General features: G+C 36.2%; 1 protein-coding gene and 1 long non-coding RNA gene across 4 annotated transcripts in view; one reads left to right on the forward strand and one right to left on the reverse strand.

Moving 5' to 3' along the window:
• LOC125610675 overlaps positions 1-13332 on the forward strand; it is a 76483-nt gene extending 63151 nt beyond the window's left edge. The window contains exon 4 of the long non-coding RNA XR_007340669.1: positions 11057-13332. This is a non-coding gene — a long non-coding RNA (uncharacterized LOC125610675). The remainder of the gene's footprint in view (positions 1-11056) is intronic.
• Positions 1-19435, reverse strand: part of Slc44a1 (solute carrier family 44 member 1) — a 138881-nt gene that overhangs the window by 55084 nt on the left and 64362 nt on the right. For all 3 annotated transcript variants that reach the window (XM_015492232.2, XM_015492233.2, XM_015492231.2), the window contains 5 exons: positions 18895-19060; positions 18000-18156; positions 16349-16432; positions 8152-8289; positions 697-933 (listed from right to left, as the gene is read on the reverse strand). In XM_015492232.2, the coding sequence (XP_015347718.1) occupies positions 697-933; positions 8152-8289; positions 16349-16432; positions 18000-18156; positions 18895-19060 (782 nt within the window). The remainder of the gene's footprint in view (positions 1-696; positions 934-8151; positions 8290-16348; positions 16433-17999; positions 18157-18894; positions 19061-19435) is intronic.

A 19435-nucleotide genomic window follows, 5' to 3' on the forward strand; every position in this document is an offset into this window, starting at 1 on the left:
TTTTGGTTTTCAGTTTCTGTTGTCGTTGTTGCCTTTTTTGTCTTTTTTTTTTTTTTTTTTTTTTAAGAGAGAGAGAGTGAGAGACAGAGAGAAGAGAGAATTTTTTAATATTTATTTTTTAGTTCTTGGCGGACACAACATCTTTGTATGTGGTGCTGAGGATCGAACCCGGGCCGCACGCATGCCAGGCGAGCGCGCTACCGCTTGAGCCACATCTCCAGCCCCCAGGGCAATGACTTTTAACTAGGGTTGACAGCAATAGCATTTCGAAAGGTGGTGACTGGTGAAGGACAGGTACTAGCAAATAAGACATTTTTGTCCTTAAGCCCCATTTCAGGAAAAGGTACTTAGAACAGCAGTGGCCCAGTGTTCTAATTCAAGGGCTACAAGGCAAATTTAAAAGTCCATTCAAATCTGTCTAACTTCAGAGAGTAGCATCAGAGTCTAGGACAGTGTGCATTTAGGACCACTAATGAGTATGGCTCAGCTGGGTGGATCTGAAATGATCTTTGTGCCAGGAAGGCCTTCTTCCCTGATTTCTTCATGCATAGTCTCATTCATGAGTGAGTGCTACAGATTTAATTCTGAATTATTCTGTTGCATATAGTGGGAATTAAATATGGAGAATGATTTGCAAAATATTTTTATTAGTATTTTTGTTCCTCCAGCAGCAGAGGGCATTTTTGAAGTACTTACCATCAGCACTTTATCCATATAGAATTCTCTGCCAGGACTCCCATCATTGTATTTTGTATCAATGGCAAAACACAAGAATAATACATCCACTACCATTTCGTAAATGGACAGGAAGCAATGAGCGACTAGGAAAGCAAAGAGGCAGACGATGATCAGAGGCAGCACCCATACTGTGTAATCCTGCTGGTAGTTGAGCAGCATAATCCCAGCCAAACCTGTGCTGCAGACTATCAGCACCTGAAGCAGAGAGAGCAAAGAGCACACTTAATATTCTATTGTAGAAAACCACCATTTCTCCATCACTTGCAAACTTAAAATTCTCTTTACTGTTATAAAGGATGGTTGCAAAGGGTCATGCCATCTCAAATTAAGAAGTACAGCTGGATATGGTGGTGCACGCCTGTAATCCCAGCCACTTGGGAGGCTGAGGCAGGTGGATCCCAAGTTTGAAGTCAGCTTCAGCAATTTAGTGAGAACCCATCTCAAAAAATAAAAAGAGCTGGCAATGTAACTCATTGATAGAGCGCACTGGGAGCAAACTTCAGGTAAAAAAGTGTAATTTGGGGCTGGGGTTGTGGCTCAATGGTAGAGCACTCGTCTAATATGTGCAGGGTGCTGGGTTCGATCCTTAGCACCACACAAAAATAAAATAAAGGTATTGTGTCCAACTAAAAAACAAAACTTTTTAAAAAAAAGTTTAAAAAAATAATTCATAACACCCATATACACAGTTGTACATTTATTTATATATACATCATAGAATACAAATTTAAAAATCATACTTTAAATGATTTTGGTTTACGGTAAAGAAAACACAATTTTCCAAATATTATGCTGGTCCTTCTTTAGAATCTGTGGCAATTTTTAAGATAAGTATATGCATATTTAAAAAAATTATACATACTCTTAGCGCTCAGCAAAAAACTACTGACATTGGTATTGGTATGTATTTTTCCTTGGTATTCTTACATATATGAAATCCTATTATAAAAACAAATCAAAATGCTCTTCATTAATATTTATAGCATCATTATAAGTGCTTCATAAATACTCCACTACATAATTTCACCTTATGGGTGATTTAAAATTTATTTACTCATTCTCCTTCCTGTTTGAGATTTATATTGTTTTAAGATATAAATGATGCTGTAACAAACATCTCTATTCTTAGAAAATTTCCTGTTTTGTATTTTACTTTATGTAGATATGTGGCAAATTTTTAAAACTTTCTATGAAGTTTAGATTTGAATTGTGAAGAAAAGGTTGCCAAAAACACCCATGCTAGAAAAATAAGAGAAATAACTAATGTGTTTATTGTCAGAAAACTCTATTATGATATTTCATCATTTTATACATCACATTTTCAGTGTTTTATGGTTATTTAAATACATTTTAGTTAAACTTTCCAATAACTTAATAATAGTTTATGGTAAACAGCAATCCCACTTGGTAGATTGTGAAACATGCTCAGAGATTCTAGCCAATGTGTGCAAGGTCACAGAGCAGGGAAAAGAACAGATTCCATTCAATAAAGGACTTAAAATGCCAACCACTGCTCTTTCTAGATAAAAACTTAGCAAATACTTGGATACTAGTAATGGATTGTACTGAATCCTAGATACACACTTCCTTAGCCCTTTAATTACCCTAGCATCACACACTAAATAAAGGAAATGAAGGAGTACTCTAGACTCACAGCCACTTTTCCTTACCTAGTGCTTAGGACAGGCAAACTCCTACATATTCCCTCTGTTTATCAACATAAAAGCACCTCTTATTCACTGTTATCTCAACCATGAGTTATAATGCATTAGAAAATACATTGGTTCAACTATAAATCAATCCCTCTCAGATACTTTTATGGGGCAAATCTGGGTTTGCCCAAGTTTTGGAAGACCCCTCCCACCATTTTTATGGCAATATACCTATGAATCACCTCTTACAGTGGCTTATTTTCTGGGGTGGTTTTCACAGATGGTTAATTACATTCATTTGCGTTCCCTCTTGTGGTTTCAATTTTAGAATGAGTTATTTCTTATACTGTCTTTAAGTTTTATATATCTACCCTATTAGAGGGCTGGGGTTCTTTATGTCCTTATGATGCTCCTAAAAGTCAAACCACATTGGAAATGCTAAAGTCAACTATAGGAAGAAGGTGTGGCTCAAACAAAGTAGATGAGACAAAAATTGAGATTGAAGCCTGGATATTATGTCATGTGAGAAACAACTTCAAGAACCAGTGATGGTTAGGTAAAAAAGTCAAAGAAATGTATGTCATGCATTTATTGAAGCAGGATATAATAATGGTTCTCAAACTATAGAGAAGCTAGGAATGCAGATTTCTGGACTCTGAACCCAAGAGTCTGATTCATTGAATGTGAAATAAAGCCCAGCAAAATGCATTTGAAAAATATCTCAGGCACTGATAAGGTACACAGCATATATCTCAAGAAATGCTGGTCTAGATCTGTGATCTCCACGATGGGGTACATGTGCTCTAACATGTATTCAACAGAATCATCTGGAACTTCTATTTCTATTTCTCATACATTTAAAATTTCCTTTTTTAGTATGCTTTATAATGCACCAATTAGTAGGAGCTGTATACATGTCACCAATAAATAAAGGTAAATGTGTTGGGGAATTGTGCTCAAATTCGTTATCTAATAGGGCATGTGATTTTAAAAGTTGAGGTACTCCTGTTATAGAGGACAAGTTATTGGGGATACAGCAGAAGAGATTCAAATACAGGGTAGGGTGTAAGAATCAGGAAGGAGAGAGGATGCTAGTTTTAGAGTTTTACAGATGTAGGTTTGAATTATTTGAGTTATTACTTTAACTTTGTGACTTTAAGCAAGTTCATTTAACCTTTCTGATCCTATTTTTCCATCTTCAAAAGAGACAACAATATATATATCCCATGATTACAACAGCATTTAACTCAATGCCTGGCAATATTTGTCCCTCCATCCCTTTCTTTTTTTGCCACCATAAGTCCTATATTTATGATATTCTTTCATCTTGGAACCTGTATTTTGAAACATTTTGTTTACAATAAACTAGCACCTATAAGTAATAATTCACATTCTCTTTTTTTGGTATCGGGGATTGAACCCAGGGGTGTTTAACCACTGAGCCACTTCCCCAGCCCCTTTTTAAAATATTTTATTTAGGGCTGGGGATGTGGCTCAAGCGGTAGCGCGCTCGCCTGGCATGCGTGCGGCCTGGGTTCGATCCTCATTACCACATACAAACAAAGATGTTGTGTCCGTCAAATACTAAAAAATAAATATTAAAATTCTCTCTCTCTCACTCTCTCTTTAAAAAAAAAATTATTTAGATACAGGATCTTGCTGAGTTGGTAAGTGCCTCACTAAGTTGCTGAGGCTGGCTTTGAACTCTCAATCCTTCTGCCTTAGCCTCCTAAGCCGCTGTGATTACAGATGTGTGCCACCGTGTCCGGCCACATTCTCATTTTTATTAATCCAAGTCAAGTAACTTGTCAATTAGAAGGTATAATTAATGTGAGGAAAGATTTTACCAGATAGAGGTAAAATACTTTTACACAGAAGAAATTGACATTTTGTCTTTTTGGAGGGATAGCTTTACTGGGGGCAAATATCAATATATTTTTGGATTTAGAAATATTTAAGAGCTTATAAATTTCTTATGCAAACCTAGAGGACCTATGGTTTCTTCTAAATCTAATTCACTCTTCCATAAAAATCATTGGTGCTCCATAGAAATGGAACCTATGACATTACTTTTTTGTTCTGTTTTGGATTTTAAAGTTTTTAAAATTGGATTTTAAGTTTTAAGGTAATGGTGAATCCAATTGCCACTGTAAGAAGTAACAGAGTGATTCCATGTATGACTCACCCAGTTCCCTTCAATATCACCACCAATACTGAGGCTGACACAGTCAAGATACAGATTGAATACCCACAGCATCACAGGGATCCTGCTCTCTGCCCTTTTACAGCTATCCCTATTGTGGACGAACACAGATCCATTCTCACAATGTTGTCATTTCAATATGTTACACAAATGGAATCATACAGTACTAATCTTTGGGAATTGGATTTTTTTTTCACTTAGCCTAATTCTCTCAAGATTCATTCAAGTTGCTGTAAGTATCAATAGTGAGGCTCCTGGCATTTATCTTTTATAATGTGCACTATGGCTTCCTGCTCAGAAAATACTTCTGCACACTAGCAGCCATTCAACTGTAATAAAAGAAACTCTTTTCATAAGATTTACTGGATTCTATAATCAGAAGTATATTCCTAAAAAAGGGAAAACTAAATAATCTTATCTTAGTATGTTAGAAACCAGAAGGTATTTTTTTCCTTTTAGTTTTCTTCTTTTTGGATTTTTTTTTTAAATAAAAATTAATCTTTAATGGTTTTTAAAGTCCTTTTCAATGATGTTATTAATATCATGTTTATATCTTTCTGGAAAGCAATTTAGCAATGCATGCCAAGAACTCCAATTAATTCCAACTGTAGGATTTTAGGATTCAAAGAAGCCAGAATTGATGTGGGCAAGGATGTTTCACTGCAGTGTATATTAGTAAAATATTAGGAACATTTTAGCTGCAAAACAAACCAGAGGATAGATTAAATAAATGAAACAATAGATGTACAACTATGGTTAGAAAAATTTCAGTATAACAGAAAATGTTCAAATACAATACCAAGTGAAAGCAAGAATATAAATTTCCTTTTCCACAAGTTTTAAATCAAATTTATTGACTAATATATAATTGGCACCCAGAATAGCCCATAGCATTTACTAGTAAACACTTAATATTGTTGAATGAATAAAAGGATATTAAAAATCTATAGGAAAAATTCTGACCAACAAGTAATAGACTATTGAAAAACTCAAAGGCAACTTTAAAACATTATATTTTATCTTCTATATTTTTTCATTATAAAAAGAATGCACACTCAATGTGGTAAAATAAGGGAAGGGGCTTGAGTTATCCTTATTTCCAAAGGTAGTTGTTGTTAACATTTGTGATATTAATTTTCATTATTTTTCTTATGCATATTTTAATTTTAATTAATTAACTATTTTTTTTGGGGAGGAGGGTTTTGCTAGGGATCAAATCCAGGGCCTCATGCATGCTAGGTATGAACTATATCTCCAGTCCTTATACACATTTTCTTTTTTAAAGACTTTTAGGTTTTATTTTTTTAAGTTGTTGGTGGACCTTTATTTTTATTTATTTATATGCAGTGCTGAGAATCAAACCCAGTGCCTCATACATGCTATGTGAGTGCTCTACCAGTGAGCCACAACTCTAGCCCCTTGTACACATTTTTAAACAGTACTGTGATAGTCTTACTATAATTTTACTCAGTTTTTTTCACTTACTATATTATAGGCACTTCTTCTTCATACTACAAACTCATAATGAAACATGGCTTAATAGGTGAATAACAGCCATCAGACTATTATACCTAACCAATTCCCTACTATTAGGCTTCAGATTATTTACAATTGGTCACTCTTATACTATTATATATAACACCTTTTTTACCCTTTTTTAAATATTTAGAATTACTTTCTGGGGTAGTTTACCACTATCAAAATTATTGACTAAAAAGAAGAAAGAAAAAGAAAAGTGTTGGGGGGAAGGTTTGAGGGCAAATTTAATGTCTGCTGAGGCAATTATAGCACACAGTGATTAATCTCGGAAGTCAGACAAACCTGAGTGGACTCTGGTTCTGCCATGTCCCAGTTCTCTAAATCTGGCCAATTTAATTCTGTCTCTGAACTTTGGTTTCCTCTGCTATAAAATGAAGCCCGTCTCACAGGGAGGGCCAGTGCTGCGTTCATTAAAGCTCCTCGCTCAGTGCCTAGTGGCTGGAAGCGCCTCAATCAGAACTTATGAAAATCACCACCATCACTGGTATCGCCACTTACTAGAATATTCTCCCTTTCCTTCTTAATGGTTTTTCTCTTAAAAAAAAAATGCCACGTACATACATGTTTTTTATTCTATTTTGCTTCATCTCCTTCTTAGCTCTAGAGACAGATTATAAATATGTTTAAAAATAAAGAATCTGAAGCCTTTCTGAATTAAACAGAAAGCACATAAACAATAACAGTAACAGTGTCAGATGTTCCCAATTCTTAACTCAGATTAATTCATTCTATCTTTACTGTAAAAATTTTCTTCCACGTAAAAACACAATAAGAACAAATTGGCTATAATATAAATTTAATCACAAATTTTCAAAAATAATTATCTGTCATTTCTTCTTCTTTTCAGAGGAAAGTTGCCTGCAATCCTACTCACTTCACACTACACAGTGCTTTGGTTTTCCATACCAAAGATTTTTTTTTATTTCAAAAAAAATTTTAAAAATGCAGTAGCTGGAGTGACCTCAGTGTTCATTAGTAAGAGATGGTTTAAAAAGAGCATTTGATGGAATATGGACCATAATGATAATGAGGAACTAGGAAGATTATCAACGCAAGCTAGAAAATGTATATGATACACTGTAGTAAAAAGGGTAGAACAGACAGATATGTATGTTATGATTTTTGTACTGTAGGATAAAAGCCCATGAAGTAACACTGGAGGTGATATACAGAAATGGTAAGGTAAGAGTCAGCAGATTATGGTGGAGATGTTGCAAGTCTTATTCTTTCCTCATTTTTTTTCAAAAATTTTCTATTTTATGGTTGGAAATAATAGGTACAATGAAATTGAATTATAATGAATGCTATTTATTATTTTGCAGATTTTAATAGTATGGAATAAATTTTCTCTTCTTAGACACTTATAAGGAAAGTAGAAGCCTTATTCCCTAACAGTTCTATTTTAAAAGGGTTTATATACAGTAACAACAGCAATAGCTAACAGTCATGGAAAACTGCTAACATTCACTAAAAATGTACAATGTGTCAAGCAGTGTCCTAGACACTCTATGTGTATGAACCAGTCTAATCTTCACAACTCTAGGAGTTGGGCTCTATTATCATCCTAATTTTACAAATGGGCAAACTGAGGCACAGAGAGGTTATGTCATTGCCTCAAGTCAAACAGCTAGTAAGTGACAGAGTGAAGACTGAAAGCCTGGAAGTTGGGCTCCAGATGGAGTGCTACCCTTAATCCACTGTTTCTGAATTCTATATTGTTTAAAATATGTAAGGTGACACACAAAATATGTAAGGCAAGATACTTAGCCTCACTGTGTCTCTGTCCCCCCAACAAGAATAATAGTACTTAGAATATAAATTTGTTGTGAGGATTAAATAAACATAATACATGTAAAGGACATAGAAAAGTATCTGATGCATATTAAAGACTTTGTAAGTGCATGCTTTGGTTTAAGTACTTTTAGTTGGGCTAGTTTTTTTGTGGGGGAGGTAGGGAATTTTTAAACTAAAAGGCACATTTTTGTAAAAAGTTTACTCAGACAATACACTTGGTCTTACCTTGCCTAGGAATAGCATGAAGTCTCCCACTGTGTTGATGGCAGCCACTCGCAAAGCGTTCTCCACCAGAATGACAAAGGCGTCCTTTGCTGAGGTGCAGAAGTTGGTGCTGTTGATAGCTGTGGCTGTATAAGCATTCTGGACAAAAGAAAACACAGTATTTCAATAATAAACTGACTTTTTAAAGACATAAACCTTGCATAGTTAAAACACAGCTTTTAAGAGTACTTTGGAGTCAAATCCATGAGGTACAAATTGAGACTGAGCACAAAGAAATATGAAACACTGGGGAGAAACACCTGATGTGATAAAAAGAGCTTTCCAGTTAGCTTAGTTTCGGCCCTTTAAAAAGTTATTTATTAAAACATACACAAACCTTTCTAACATCCATTAACCTCTTCCCCATCTTAGTAAATCAAACATAATTTAATCTTTCCTAGATGTCTCAGGTTCATGATTATGAATATCAGTGACACACTTAAACCATTTCAGTGATGCTTTATAAATGGCAGCGGTAAGTACGAGCATCAGATCAGTGTGTGGTTTTATCCAGAATACCCATCGCCTTCTCCTTGGTGGCTTTCCTCTATACTCTTGCTTCTCATGGCCCTACAGTAGACAGCTATTTCATGCCTGACACTTTATACTCCTCTCCGTCCTGGGAACAGGACCCCAGACCTCATTTGAGAAAATAGCCCTTCCTGATGAGTCTAAGTGGGGTTGACTCCCTCTCCAGCTCAGAGCATGGGTGGTCACTGATATGAGCCAATCAGTGTGCTCTGCCCACCTGGCCAAATGTCAGACTGTCATTACATAAGTAGTCAGAGTCAATGAGGTAAAAAAGATGGTCCCTGAGACTTCTGGGAAAAAGAGGGTTCCTTTCACCTCCACAGGCATGGGTCGCCTGAAAGGGGTGAAGTATAATGGGCATAGTTGTTTTGCCAACTAACAGGAAAAGCTACTGGAGGTCACAGTGTGAAACTGAGGCTGAAGTCAAGAGCAGAGAATCTGGGTACTTGAATCTGGTGACAGTATTTGCATCCCCCAGAAAGCTGGGAAACTAGCCAGCTTTCTGGACTTTTTGAGTATAGAAGCTAATATATTGCTGCTGCTGAAAAACAATAATAATAATGATAATAATAATAATAATAATAATATCGTTCCCTTGCTTAGGCTAGATTGAGATGGGCATTCTGTCTTGTAGAATACCAAGTCCCAATTGATAAACTTTCATTAATTACACTTGCTTCTGTAGCCCTTGTCTATTTGAACCACTGTTACAGACTCTTATTTTTATTGCAAGACATTTTATTTTCTGAAAGTAGAATTGCATTGCTAATTTCTGGAAAATGTAAAGAAGTACCACTACCTCAAATCCATCTGAGTCTTCAGAAGAGAGAGTATATGGACTTAGTGATTAAAACTTTTGGTCCTGAGGAATTTTGGGTTAGTGCTGACTTAAATGATTAGTATGGGCAAACTATTGTAATTGATGGAAAACTGCTAGACTTGAGGGTTTATTTCATACTGTGCTGCCTATTAAACTTTTAATACTGAATCTTGGAAGACAAAGTCTTTAACTTATGAGTATTCTAATTGTATGCTTGTTAGTTATTATGAACCTGTATGAAGATGATGTTTTGGTTGTTAAAAATTTAATTTGCCATTAGATGATAAAATTCGCTGATGAAAAATGAAATACATTTCAGAGCCAAGTGAAGAGAACCGTACTGAACAGGTCACTAACTGTGGTCCTTAAACTTTTTTTTTTTCAGAAATTGAACAGTAGAAAATTATAGCCTTCTTTGAGAATCACAGTGTAATTGTATAAATTAGGGTAATTTACTATCAGAATGTTACTATATTACATTTCTAGGTCTTTTTATTTGAAAAGCTAACATATAAACTATTTTTAAGAAATCATACTATCAAGCTTTTCTGTTAGCATTCATTCACTGCTTACTCCTTTGTATTGTCATCTGCCAGTGCTTCTTTTATAGATAGGAGGGAACAAACAGTTAACTACATAAAACTTCAGTGCTCCACATTTTTTCCAACTGGTACAAAAACTTCTTTTGAAACATTCTGCAAAATGCCTCAGTGATGTAAAAATAAACTATACTTTTGATCTTGTGTAACAGTAACCCTGCTGAAAAAAAACGCTGAAGAAGAACTGCCCTAGCCAGACCTATTCTCAAAGAACACAGAACAGTTCCCAGCTCTCACTAGTTTCCTAAGTACTCACAAAAATACCCATTTACCAATTTATTCTGGAGCAGGGATGGTCAAACCACCACCTGCGGGCCATATCTGGCCTGCTGACTGCTTTTGTAAATACAGTTTTCCTAGATCACAGGCCCGCTCATTTGTTTACATGCTCTTGATGCTTGCTTTCAGGCTACAAAGGCAAAACTGAGCAGATGTGAGAGGCCATGTGGCCCATAAAGCCACAGTATTTACTTTCTGGTCCTTCACTGAGAAAAATCTGCTGACCTCTGTTCTACCAAAGATCAATATCAATCTCATTTACAGTGGGACCACCTTCTTATCCTTTTAAAAATACAAACCACATGTGCTCATTTCAGGTTTAAATAACTTCCTCCACAACATCCAGTCTTTTAGCATCTTCCACAGTAATTCTTTAGTTTAACAATTTAACTGACAGAGCTCTTTAATGATCAGGGATGTCAACTCCTTATTTTCCATAGGACTAATGAACCAGTTATTAATAACAGGTTTTCAGGCAGAAAATACCCTATCATATTTACTATTTATATCGATTCTGAGATACTTCCTAATATTAAAAGTATCATTATGTCCAGACTCAAGGAAATGGGATGACCTATTTAAACCAAACTCCAAATGAGGAACAACCCATTCTCATTGTGCTGTTTACCCTTTCCAGGTTCACCAAGAGCCTCCTGGAAACTGGAGACAGAAGCAAAAGAAGATACAGGCACCCCCATTCTCTCTCCTCTTATCTCTGGCCAGCTGACTTCAGCACGGGGCCTAACCCTTTCTAACTAAACTATAAAAGGTTCTGAGTTCATCTGAGAATTATTATTCTTCCCTTTGCTTCTTTCTTTCCCCCGCATCCTGCTGAATCCTATCTGCTTTTGGAGCAGAAGCCTATTTATTTGTAGACAGGAAGAAGCTTCCATAATGCCTTTTCTCTACCCGCAAGTTCCAGGGTAGGATACTCTTACAGGAATTTAACCATGTTGGCATTAATTCTGCCATTCTGTGCACCACCTAACTGAAAAAAAAGTCAGTAATTATTTTGCTAGTTCTTTCACCTACTCCCAGGGCAGGAAGATGAGCTGTGTGAAATACACAAAAGGTCAAGATGATCTCTTCAGGAAGAAAAATGTGCTACAGATCACAAGCAGGACAAAGAAATTTCTCTGTTTCTATACCTCCTAGTCTAAAAGGGTTCAGGCTAAGGTTCTCAAGAAGTTCTGAGTGGTTTTCCCTGATAACTGTTCTCTGAGCTTTCTGCAGACTATTTTTTGATAGTCCACCTATTTTCTCAGTCAGCCTTCCTTAACCTGAGCTAAACTGCTCCTGAGAAGCATCAGCTCAACATTTAGCCCACACCAAAGATCTTCTCAGGCAGCACCCAGGCTTGAGATCACCCAAATCCCAGAAGTGAGATAAAGGATGACCATCATCCAGGAATCTTTTTAAAAAGAATGCATGATCCCCAGTGACCCCTGGTAGTATTTTTGCATGACAAAGTTTAGAGGAAAAGTTATGGTTATGTGGAAAAAATTGTTGAGGCAAAGGGTCTCCATGCAGATAATCAAGACTATTGGACACCTGTCCCAGAGCACAATTTCCACACCTTTTCTTTCTTCACTGAAGGACACAGAAACTCTCTTAAAGTTTAAAATACTTACATAATGACTCCCTTTAGAGGGGAAAGTTGGACAGCAGTGGTAAGAAAAGGAGAATACAATATGGGCAACTCCTATGTGGATTCTTATAAATTGAGGAAAGTGAACTACAAACATTCCTTTCTTATTTGGAACCAGGGATGGAGGGCCATGTTATGGTCTGAACACCTGAGCTCTCCCCTAAACTCTTCATAAGTTGAAACCTAATCATCAAAGTGATGGCACTGGAAGGTAAAGGTGAACCAATGGGATTAACACCCTCAGAAAAGAGGCCTTAGAGAGCTGTCTTGTTTCTTCCACGATGTGTGGACACAGCCAGAAGGTGGAATATATGAACCAGGAAATTGGTCTCATAGGGCACCAAATCAGCCACTGCCCTGATCTTAGACTTCTCAGTTTCTCAACCTATGAGGAACATGTTTCTGTTGTAGACAAAATATTTAGTTCACGATATTTTGTTACTGGAGCCCAAATGGACTGAAATAGGGTATGACAGCAAGCCCACACCAAAGGGTTTAATAAAAGTTTTGTTCAAATTCTTAGACTTTAAAAAAGTTCTTAGACCTTTTTAAAGATCATGAGAATTAAAAGTATGTTGCCAAAAGTATGTTATCACTTATAGATATGAGGTATTCTCCCAAAAGCTCATGTGTGAGAAAATGCAAGAATTTTCAAAGGTGAAATGATTAGATGATCACAGGTGTAACCTGATCAGTGGATTAATGCACTGATAAGGATTAACTGGTGGTAACTGTAGTTGATAGGGTGTGGCTAAAGGAAGTAGGTTGGGGGAGTGGCACGCCTTTGGGGTTTATATTTTGTCTCTGGTGAGTGGAGCTCTCTCTGCTTCCCAGCTGTCATAAACTGACCAGCACTCTTCTACTACACCCTTCCACCATGATGTTCTACCTCACCTTGTGCCCAGAGCTATGGAGTCAGCTGATGATGAACTGAACCTCTGAAATTGTGAGCCAAAATTAACTTTTCTTTTCCTAAATGGTTCTTATCAGGTCTTTTGGTCACAGTGATGAAAAAGCTAACTAAAATACAAACCTTAATTAAATGTTCTTTAAATTCATTACTTGTCTCAGTTTGAAACATGAAAATTTGATATGAAAATTGATGAAAGTTTGAATATTCTCTATGCTGAACTTGTGTGTGTGTGTGTGTGTGTGTACATAAAGGTGCATAAAGGTGGAAGGCAGTGTGACATAAAGGAAAGAACTGCAAACTTGGATTTGAAACTTCCTCTACCTCTAGGTCATGTGATCTGTTACAAGATGCCTGTTTTAATTTTCCCATGTATGATAAAGGAAATAATGCCTGCCTCACAGAGTTGTGGAAATTGATAATGTATTATAAGGTATTTAGTGTAGCACCAGGTATGCAGTCTACTAAAAACACATTCTCTGTAACTCCTGCTCTACACTATGTAGAGAAAAGCTTTATAAAATTAAGACCTCATAAGTGAGAGAATAGATACCCTCCAATGTTGAAGGTACTATCTACAAATGGCAAAATAAAACAAGGCCTGCGTGATCCAATGCCCAGAAAAAAACACATTATGGTTGTAATAATCTCTCTACCTAAAGTGAATTCTGTTAGACTAGATATATCATCACTTTTGTGTCATATTATGCACCTGCAGAACAAAGAGCAGTTCACAGTTCACTCTGTGTTTGCAAAATCTAGCACCTTTATTATAAACAACAAAAGGCCTATCAACACTCTTCTCTACGACTATCCTGTAAACTCTCTAAAGCAGTGGCAGCGAACTGGTGGCCCCTGGATAACACATATTGTGTAGCCCTAACATCTATTTACTCTGGTGCCCTCAGTTTGTTTTTTATCAACATTTTAATAGCAGGAGGCAAAACATAGACTTTTGGAATTCTAAAAATATTAGAAAAGAAATAAATTGTCTATAAATTCTCACATTGCCGCAGTCTGTGAGACTGGTGCATTGATTGTCTACCTCGGAGGGAACATGAGCTCTCCAATTAACCACGGTCTCTAGCCAACTCCATTATCTTAGATCTCTGCCTGTTTCGTCCATGATATTACCTCAACTAGGCCTTGCATGTGTCTGGATTTTCACCCGCTCAAGCCTTCTGAAAGCCTCAGAAGACACAGCAAAAGAGAGGACAGGAGGAAACATGAAGGGACATTAACTCATCATTACTCATCTTCCAAAAACAAAACAGAATTCTAAACGGGAGATGCTGCATGTGGAGCATAAGGCACAGAACCCGGCACACGGCAAACACTTAATAAAGTTAGCTGGTGGATGCTCACCTAGCTGGGAAACATTTCATAGAAAGGTGGTTTAAAACATTCTATGGGCAACTCATTTCTATGCTCTCAACCTGTTGTGGCAGGAAGTTTTCTAATATATTGACCACATTTTGAATGAAACCTTTCTTATGAGCAGTCCCCACACTGTAGTATTATTTCATGTTCCCCAAAAGAACTACTAAGAGTTCGGAATTCTCCCTAAATCATTGTTCACGGGTTTGATTACTATTTTAATGCTTCCTTTCAAACCTCAAACATCATACCTACAAAATGAAGATCCAAAATGGACAAAACTGGTACAAGAAAGACCAGCCTCATAAGACTTCAGTACTAAGTCAGCGACTAACCTTTAGCTTAGAGATACGCTGGAAACTCTAAATTCTTTTATCTATCTGGTTACTGATTAGCTTGATGTTATGTTTCCTTCCTTCAGTATAACTGCATATCTCCTTTTGAGATTCTTATTTGTAGTTTTGTGTCACCCTGTTTGTCTTTTTGAAACCAAATATTCACTAGTAAAACTCATAATTCATTCAGAAAACAAAGACCAGGAACTGTGTACCAGGAACTGTGTTAGCTTCTGGGAAGATAAAAAAATAAGATTCCTGCCTTTAAGGAGATGAAAGTCTAAAGTGACAATAAAGAAGGAACAGATAATTCTAATTTCCCAGTATTTTCATGGGCTTGAACTGGTGTCTTGGAAGCTGTGGAGGGGCTGGGTGATGAGGGAAAGCTTCTTGGAGGTGTTGCTCAGGCATAGTCATTAAAGCTCAGTAGGAGCTGATCAGCTGTTGGAAGGAATTCATTCCAGGCACATCTGGGAAACTGCGAAAGCAAAGGGTGCCTGGGAAAGGTAGTAGGAACTGAGCCAAGGAGGCAGGAATTGGCCTGTCTCTCTGAGGGTAAGACAGATATAAAATGTAGTGATGATGATTTTTAGTGAATCTATCAACTTTTTGATAAGGATAACTTGGCCTCAAACCAAACTTCAAAGAATAATTTTTCAGGTTGTTATGGGTGTTACTATTATTTTAAAATGAGATTCCAAACTCTTGTATATCCATAGAAAATATGTATTTTGCTAATAAAATGTCATACCTATGTTCTTGTATTAACCATACAGCCCAATAAAGCAAAGTCCAGGCATGCTCAATACCAGGGCTCCAGGATTGGCATCCTTTCAGCTATCCTGGAGTGAATAGAAAGTGCAATAGAAAGTGCAATGCTAGAGCTAAGTGGTGGGAAAATCAATCATTAGAGGTAAATGGTGAGAAAGTCAATTTTGTCTTTGGCTTATTAGATGAGGGCATCAATACATTAGAATTGATTTTTAGGGAATGGGAAAGAGACAGAGAGAGAGAGACAGGGAGGGAGGGAAAGGGGAGTATTCCACAGCTAATCCTACATGCTCAAATATAGAATGACAGAGAGTCAACCTACTCTCCCAAGAACTATAAGTGTCCCATATGTATCAATTCCACTCAACCTTAGAAACAGCACTTCTTTGATAATATTTCTCTGGTAAACATCACAGTGCTTAGCAGTTGGAACAAAAAAAAAAAAAAAAAAAAAAAAAAGGAGCAACAGACAACACACTGGTTTTGAATGATAGTAGATAATTGCAAAAAAGAAACAAATGCCTCAATAGCTTTACACTAAACTAAAGCTTTCAAACAACATTTAAAATAATTCAAGAATGACAGAGTAAAGATTCTTAGATAATATTTAAAAAGCATGTGAATTGTTAAGAGATAAATGTCTCAGAAAAAAACCTTAATGACATTTTATTCATAAATGAAATTAAGATTCATATAATAATGAACCTGGTAAGAACACATAGTAATGTAAAAAAGAAGAACAGGATTCAAGTATGTCTATATTTGATCAAGTAACATGTACAATATAATACCACAAAAAACAACATCTTTCAGTTAAGTTCAATCATTTAATCTTGGGAGCAGAAACAACAATCTACTTTTGAAAGTGAAAGATTTAAAATATTTTACCTGATTTAAATAATTTAGGCACTTTTCAAGACACCAAAGGCAACAAATGCAAGACTTCAGTATACATCGTGCACAAGCATTTTCCTGGACAGAGGGAAAAAAGTGAAATAATTAAAAAAATAAAACAACCAAACCATCATATAGAAGACTTCAAATGTTAGAAAAATAAATGTAAATAAAATTTAAGAATTACAAATTAACTTCAAAACCTCCACATCTACCCTTATCTTCTTGAAAACAGAATGGCTGAATTGTTTTTAATTAATTCAACATTCTTGTAGTCCTCATTGCATATATGATACATTGAGGTATGGAAAGCTACCAGGGACTTACAATCTACCAGGAGAAGAAAACACTAAGCATATAAGGTTAGAAACAGAATATGGTAAAAATACTAAGTGTTACAGTGGAAAATGAAGGGGGGGGCGTGGAATATGAATATTGCATGGGAGATGGAGAGAATCAGGAAAGGTTTCCAGGGAGAGGTAGCATTTGAGCAAAACTATGTTGAATTGCATGCTATTTTCTCAGTTAACGACAGGGAATTCCTTATATATTCTGGATATTAACCCATTGTCAGATGTATAGTTTGCAAATATTTCATTCTATTCTGTAGACTGTCTCTTCATTCTATTGTGTTTCCTTTGCTGTGCAGAAGCTTTTGTAGTTTGTGGTAATCCCATTTGTTAATTTTTGCTTTTGGGGCCTTATCTAACAAATTCTTGCCCAGAAACCAATGTCATGGGCATCTCCTGTTTTCTTCTAGTAGAGTTGATCAGTAGGTGTAAAGTTACTGTTGGATAGAAGGACCAGCTCCTAGTGTTCTACTATATAGCAGGGAGACTATAGTTAACAATATCATATGGGATATTTCAAAACAGCTAGAAGAGATGATTTTGAAAGTTCTTACTACACAATAAACATATGAGGTGACAAATATGCTGAACACATGGACATGCATATTACACAATGTATAAATGTATCAAAGGATCACACTATACACCTCATAAAAAAATTAAAAAGAAAAACAGGACCTGTAATCCTGGTGGCTTGGAAGGCTGAGTCAGGAGAATTCCAAGTTCGAAGCCAGCCTCAGTAACTTGTCAATATCTTAAACAATTTAGCAAGATACTATCTCAAAAACAAACTAACAAACAAACAAACAAATCAAAGGGCTGGGAGCCAGGCACGGTGTTGTACACTTGTCATCCCAGTGGCTTAGGAGGCTGAGGCAGGAAGGTCATAAGTTCAAAGCCAGCTTCAGCAAAAGCAAGGTGCTAAGCAACTCAGTGAGACCCTGTCTCTAAATAAAATACAAAATATGGCTGGGGATGTGGCTCAGTGGTTGAGTGCCCCTGAATTCAATATCTGGTACCAAAAACAAACAAAAAAACGGATAGGGAAGAAGATCTAAGGAGGAAAGTGAATGAGTCAACACAAGAGAAGCACAGGATGCGCTTGATGACCAGTGATTTGATGAATTCTGCCAGAGCATACAGAGTGCATGAAGGGAAACAAGGAGGAAGAACTAGATTCCACTGTGTGAAGACTCTGAAGAAAACAGTCACACACAACTTTTAGTATTGTTGGGTGCTTTAACTGGAGAGGTGAAGTGCGGCACATCCCCATAGAAAAAACATTTTCCCCTTACCTTTCCTTTCAGCTGACTGTGAATGTACATAAGGATCATTCGTGGAATTTTGACTAGTGTAATAATGAAAGATCCTTTTGCCACAGTACCCAGGTGATAACGGATAAGGCGATTCACTGATGCCAGAATAGGTGTAAATGGCAAGTTCCTTTTATCCCTATTTTAATGACCAAAAAAATAATTAAAACAAGGCTCAGACCAGGGTGAAAACACAAGCATGGTTTAAAGCTCAATGCAGTGAAAAGTCAGTTCATTATTCTTATTCCAGCTTTATGACAAAATGGCAAAGTAATATTTTCCTAATGCAAATGCTATGGATACATCACGTAAAATTAATGTTTCATTTCCCTATGCTAGTTTCATGTGGTTCTTATGCTCTATGACTTTAAGTTAAATAAAACTATGCTTTCAAAGCTTTTATTAATGAATTCTGAAGGAGTTAATTATATAATAAGAAAATGGAATTTAAAAAGATGTTTAACATAGATCTGGTACCTCATTTTAATAAAAAACTGTGAAGATTATAGCTTTAATACTCAGCTCTGAAGTCAGCAAAGGGGACTCACAACACTTCTGACTCAAACAAATTACAAGTCCTTTGGTGGACATTTATATAAAACAAAAGTACATTTGGTATTATTACAAAGTTCACTTTTTTAAAAACTAAATTATATCCTGACCTGCTATTCTGATAAAGAGACAATTATAGAAAAGGGTAAAAAATAAAATAATAGCCTTCTACTTTCCTACCTCCCAGAATTATCAGCTACAACACTGTCATATTCATTTCCAGTTACTTTTTTTAAAGAAGTGAAAGTAGCCCTGTTCCCTTTTCCTCCCCACCGCAGACATGAGCACTTAGGTGAACCCAAGTTTTCCAAGCACAAATTCTCACCTAGTAAAATAGTATGTCACCACAGCTCCTGCCACAGTCATTTGCTGACATGCTAGAATAAATTCACTGATCCAAATCAGGCCCACCACATGGTACCACCACATGTACTGCAGAGGCCCAGAAATTCTGAACTCCACAAAGCCTTGTTCGTTCTGAACAGCACTGCCTGGGAAAATGTCAAGGAAGGAAAGAGGCGGCATATAAAGTACAAACCAAAAAATGTGGCTATTAAATATAAGTTTATCTCATTTCCAACAATAGATCCCTACCCGTAATCCACAAACTTCATGCTTCTACTGCTATTTCATTAAGAGACAAAAGTAACAATCCTTTAAAAGGGTTAATTATGTGAAATTAAACACATAATTAAGCATTTTGATTTCCTCAAAGGTATCATATAAAGCTTTTCAAAGTTGTTCTATTTGAATATAGTTGTTATTTATTACATTATCTGTTATTTAGGCATGAATTTTCAAACACTTCAAATGTTATCAGAGCTAGGACTTTTATAGTAGTTATAGATCTAAATTATTAACTGTTT

Source organism: Marmota marmota, unplaced genomic scaffold (assembly GCF_001458135.2).
Source record: "Marmota marmota marmota unplaced genomic scaffold, marMar, whole genome shotgun sequence".
NCBI classification, from domain to species: domain Eukaryota; kingdom Metazoa; phylum Chordata; class Mammalia; order Rodentia; family Sciuridae; genus Marmota; species Marmota marmota.